At 31.4% G+C, this 5,597-nt stretch overlaps 1 protein-coding gene across 2 annotated transcripts in view; it reads right to left on the bottom strand.

Annotated features, from left to right (window-relative positions):
- Positions 1 to 3,562, bottom strand: part of LOC120075750 (carboxypeptidase SOL1) — a 15,871-nt gene extending 12,309 nt beyond the window's left edge. Inside the window, exons 1-7 of one of the 2 annotated variants that reach the window (XM_039029394.1) lie at positions 3,322 to 3,562; positions 2,738 to 2,807; positions 2,547 to 2,636; positions 2,411 to 2,441; positions 2,236 to 2,292; positions 1,545 to 1,640; positions 307 to 429 (exon numbers count right to left, since the gene is read on the bottom strand). In XM_039029394.1, the coding sequence (XP_038885322.1) occupies positions 307 to 429; positions 1,545 to 1,640; positions 2,236 to 2,292; positions 2,411 to 2,441; positions 2,547 to 2,636; positions 2,738 to 2,807; positions 3,322 to 3,421 (567 nt within the window). In that variant the 5' untranslated portion in view covers positions 3,422 to 3,562. The remainder of the gene's footprint in view (positions 1 to 306; positions 430 to 1,544; positions 1,641 to 2,235; positions 2,293 to 2,410; positions 2,442 to 2,546; positions 2,637 to 2,737; positions 2,808 to 3,321) is intronic. The other variant, XM_039029395.1, reaches the window with a different exon arrangement.
- Between the last annotated feature and the right edge of the window lie 2,035 nt (positions 3,563 to 5,597).

The raw sequence follows: 5,597 nt of genomic DNA, 5'->3' as shown, positions 1-5,597 counted from the left end.
AAGATCAGTAAATAAGGGATCAGATATTGCATTAAATGATCAATTATGGACAGAAAGAAAACAACTAATAGTTGATGTGAAAAGGAAAAATACTACAAAATACATTTTGGGCAACAACTTCAAGCATGCCAAAAAAAAAAAAGCAGATAACAAACAATGAAACTACTCATACATTCAAGCAAATGCAAAGAGATGCATTGGATACAATCTATTCTGCAATAGCATCTGACTTAAATCAAAAGTAGGAAAGCCTGCTAAGACTTAAATTTACTCGGACATAATAAACTAGAAAGTCAATTGATCTACCTGGTCGGGGAAATCTCTGTTTAGATCAACATCGTTCGCATTATTGCGTCTCTTAAGAGAAAACCCATCGGGATTCATGGATGGAAGTATATGAAGATGAACATTCTCCACAATCAGTGTAGCCTTCAGAAATACATTGAGACTTCTCAGTGAGACGAAAGTTGTGGTGGAACAAATTACACAAGGGAAATCAAAATTTGCATCTTATAACCAATCAGAAAAGCAAAAGTTGCATCAATTGGGTTTACATAAATAAGAGGGGTCCTTCTTTAAATTTTTCCTTCAATATTATACCAAACCACCCAAGCTAAGATCCAAATAAAAACCACATTTTTTAGGGATAAACACCTTCCATAAAACTTTGCAATAGACTGGCAGGAGGGAAGACACATCTTAAGACATAGGAGGCTACATGGAGGCTCCTCCGAAGCCGTTAGTGGTGCCGTTGGGTTAAGGAGGAGCCCCACCACCATAACAATTAAGAGGACCTACGACCCGATCACTCAGTCAAAAGGCTCCTCTTAAACTAAAGAGATGGTAGATGTCTGGGGAAACACCAAGTATTTAACGAGTACTCCATACATCGGAATTTTTTCATATGACAAGACATATGAAGCATTCCTAAATCATTGATTGATTGCTTGGCAATTTCTCACTGCAAAACATTTCTAACGACAGTTTATGGGCGTTGGTATAAGTAGAGGGGGAAATCCTCAAATTAAGAAAATATGCTATTGTTGGGGAATGCTAGGAGTAGAGATTGCACATATACAGGTGTTAAACTCAGAAAATACAAATAATAATAATAATAATGTTAAAGTCGGAACATCAAAAATTTATTTGTATTAAAAGTGAGTTCATCGCCTTTGTCAATTCTGGGAATATAACACAGAGCAAAAAAAAGGCCATAATGGAGTTTGGAGATGTAATTAAAACAATTAACTGAATTCAGCTGAAAAATTGGTACGGCTGTCGTATTGAAACCTTACATTTTGTTTAAGTCCACAATATTTCACCGTTGCATAAAGTTATGCAGTTTTTTAAAAGATAAAAATGTTATATGCAAACATAAATTAGCAACTATGTTATATTGAGATGTCACAAATAAGGCAAGAATAAAACAAGAAAGATTTGAATGAGCAAGAGGAATAATATATAAAAGTCATAAATTCATGTGAAATGGTGAATATAAAGAAGAATGAAGATGTATGTAAATGGAAAAAAACTACATAAGTTACCAACGGATCCTTCAGGTAATTATCACATATCCAGTTAGCAAATTGCAAAAGAAGCTCCCTGCCAACAGGTTCATCTCCATGTACATTTCCTATGTACTGCAATATCAAATAAAATCATTTAAAACTTCCTCGAGAAAGTTTGCCGGTGCTTTTATAAAAAAAAAAAAAAAAAAAAAAATACTCCATTCAATTCTACACTTGGATCATACATACATATAAACAGACACTAACACAATGACAGAATGAAAAGCAAGAAAAAATGATTTTTCAAATAGTACTTACAGTCAAAGAGCAACCATGTTAACAAGCACAGAACAATAACCACTATTATATCAACAGTAGACCAAAGGTGACTAGTAATTAGGAAATTTGACAATGGACGCATGCTTTAGCAATTCATCATGGCATAGCCCCATAGAACAGATAAATAACAACAGCAATGTTATTATACTCGGAGCTCAAACAATATACAGTTATTTTATTTTACAATTTCACGTTTCAAATTATCTAACACTCATGCAAGAGAAGCCTTCCACCTCCCCCCCCCCCCCCCAAAAAAAAAAAAAAAAAAAAAAAAACTGAATTATTTACAGCAAGAGGTGAAAAAGAATTCACAAATGAAAGCTGTTAGGTGTGTGCATGGGCAGTCGAGCATGACTATTATATGCAAGTAGAGTAGTAGACCATTCACCTTAAATGCAGGTTCAGCTTCTTCCTGGCCGGGCTTGTCAGAGATTTCCATTACCCACTATTATGAATCAGATGAAAGCACTTCATCAGATATTATAAATTTCCACTTAAAATCAAAGATATTAGGGAGGGAAGATTTAGAATAAACAAAAGAACTAACATTTTGGAATGATTACCAGGGGAAACCCTTGCACGCTGTCTCCAATACTGATCAAGCATCCAAGAGCAAGGAAAGGAAAGCGAAAGAGAAATCAGCACATAAACTAGGCCTTCTTTGCGTGGTGATAAGGAAATCACAACTCTTAGAATTACCTGTATATCCTAGAAATTTTACTACATTTTTTACCGAAAGCTTTGATCGCCTCCTCAAGCTCTTTATTGGTCATATAACCTTGCATGATGCTGTCAATAAATAAATTTTGAAATACTTCAGACCTCAAATAACATAATACCTCAACAAAATTTAAATAACCACAAAATACTGGAATCTCCAAGGAAGCTACCTTCCTTGAGATTTATTGTCCTCGAGTAAGAATCTAGCAGAACCGCCATATGCACGACTATCAAAATCCACTGCATAAAACCGATTAAGAAAAAAAGAACATTCAAATTCAACTCAAATAACATAGACAACAATCGGAAATCCGAGCCGCACAATCTAAGGCGCACACATAACAAAGGACTAACGAAGAAAATTAAGAACGATGAAAACGTCAATTACTGAGACCTACAGCATAAAGGAACTGAACAGTGAACACCGATTCAAAGGCATTCAAACGATCAAACATTATAATTCAAAATCCGAGACGCGCAACCTAAAATACATATCAAACGGTGAACGAAAGAAAATTTAAGACGTTCCTCGCCTCAATTCTCACAGAAAACGAATCAAAATGTTCATGTAGGAATATAAAGTAAAAAAGATTCCGGTATAGAACTAAATAAACTTGCGGAGTACTAATTTCCTTAGTTCAAAATCATCAACTACTCAATTATCCCAGTTTCTCAGCAGCTAAACAGAAAACAACGCCTTCTCATGTGCATAAACAAAGAAAACGAAACATTGCAACAAAAACAAAGCAGAAACCTGGCGAAATGGGGCGGTTGAAGGCGCCTCGAGCGAGTGCAACGTGAAATAAAGCTGGAGAAGTAAGAGAGAAAAGTAAGAACGATAAGAGAAACTTCATTTTTCCCCCCTTCTGTGAGCCTCAGGCGATCACAAATTTGGAGCCTTATGACGCTTCCGATTGTTTGTTCCGGTCGGTGATCTGAAGACAGAAACACTGAAATCTGTAATTTATTCTATTTTTATCCTCGCATGGCCGAAGAGACGAGTCGTTCACGACTCACGAGTGATAAGCACGTGATAGTGACCCCCGCCATGTATTAGAATTTTTTTTGCTTTACTATATCTCTTACTATTCTATCACATTTTAATACTGTTTTGTTTTAAAATATAGAAAATGAGTCGTTTATTTATAATATAAATAAACATTTATTGTCTATAGAGATACATTAACATCTATTTATTATAATTTATCATCGATAAATAATGACATTTTATTATATTTGAAAATATTTTCAACAGTTTTACCATTTAAAATAATTACCCTGATTTATACCTCTTGATTTAAGGAGTTGTATCAATTTAAATACTAAACTAATATTTGTAACAATCTAAATCTAAACTTTTGTAAGTGGATCAATTTATACTCTCATTTGAAAAATCTCATGTTAAATTTATGATTGTATCAATTAAACCCTTAAACTTTCATAAATAAATCAATTTAAACGTTTAGTCAAAATTTCTTTTGAGATTTGTACATGCACTTACTCTAATAATCTATTTTGTAAAATCTAACATTTGAAGAAGGTTATACATGTTTGAGAATCAAACCACGAATAATTTTCAAAAGCAATCATAATGAAAAGTCTGAATTGATTGGCTTGTGAAATTCTAAGAGTTTAATTGACTTAAATCATAAGTTTAACACAATATTGGTCTGACGAAATTTGAAAAAGTGTATAAATTGATACGTTTACAAAAGTTTAAGGTTCAAACTGATTAGTCCCTGAAGTTTGGGAGTATTATTTGATATTTGCTCCTATTTTAAAATGTAATTACGTGTTTTTTATTTTTTTTGTTATAATATAATTTTGAACTTAAAATTTAGTTCTATTTTGGTCATTGTACTTCCAATTGTCTAACTTCAACCCATATATTTTAGTTTCTTATTGATTTTTTTTTCCATCAAAATTAATACACAAGCATCCACTTTATAAATTGTGAAAATATAACGGCATGCATTTAATATTTTTTTCCATGAAAATTATTACAACTATTTAAACAATTTCGACAAAAATTAACTTTGAGTACATGAACTGATTTAAAATTATGAAAGTATGGAGATTAAAATTAGAGAAAGTAGAGAGACTAAAATGGAACAAAATCTTATGTACATAGACCAAGATAATATTTTAATTTTTTTTCTATCTACTGTGATGGTAACTAACTAATAGATGATCAAATTATCGACTTTAATATTTCACTTTCATTATATACTAAACTATAGCATTATCACATTAACATTAAAAAAAACAAAATATTGGCTTAAAAAAAAGCGAAATCGAAACTTATATTTTAAGTGGTATGGATGAAATTTGACATCAAAATTATGAAATAATAGCATATATTATTTATTAGTAAAATCTAAGAATTTAGTGATAAAGGCCCAAATACTTTATCCACGATGCATTGGTTAGACTATATGGGATTATTATTAATTTAATCCATTTTCAAAACTTATTTTCATAAATCTCCAAATTTTATTATATTTTCGCATATAAGATTTAATGGATTTTTCGAACTGGAGTACCTATGGACAGCTGGAGAGAGAAGGTGACATTAGTCGAAATTTTCCATATCGATGGAGCCTCTTAATGTTTGAGGAAAAAAATGCATTTATTTGTTGAAATTTTATTCTTTTGTTTAATTTGAGAGAAAAAACACATTTATTTGTTGATATTTTATTCATTTGGTTAATTGAAAATTTTATTTTCTATTTACATTGGTTTCACGTACCAATTTATTGGTTTTTTACAGATTCATTCTTATTTTAAATATATCTTAGAACATTTTGTTAGGTATTTAAAATTAGAAATTGACTCAATGCTTGACATATATCACACTATAAACCAATATATGAAATATACTACAGTAAATCTCATATTTGCTGATTGTTCGATATAAATCACAATATATATAATAGATTTCATGTATACCATGTTATTATATATATATAATATACCATTTAAGTAGTTAGTAATCCCGTCAATCAAAATTTGTTGGGAAGATGAAAAGAA

Source organism: Benincasa hispida, chromosome 4 (genome assembly GCF_009727055.1).
Source record: "Benincasa hispida cultivar B227 chromosome 4, ASM972705v1, whole genome shotgun sequence".
In the NCBI taxonomy this organism is placed as follows: domain Eukaryota; kingdom Viridiplantae; phylum Streptophyta; class Magnoliopsida; order Cucurbitales; family Cucurbitaceae; genus Benincasa; species Benincasa hispida.
This window is presented reverse-complemented; position numbering and strand designations above follow the sequence as displayed.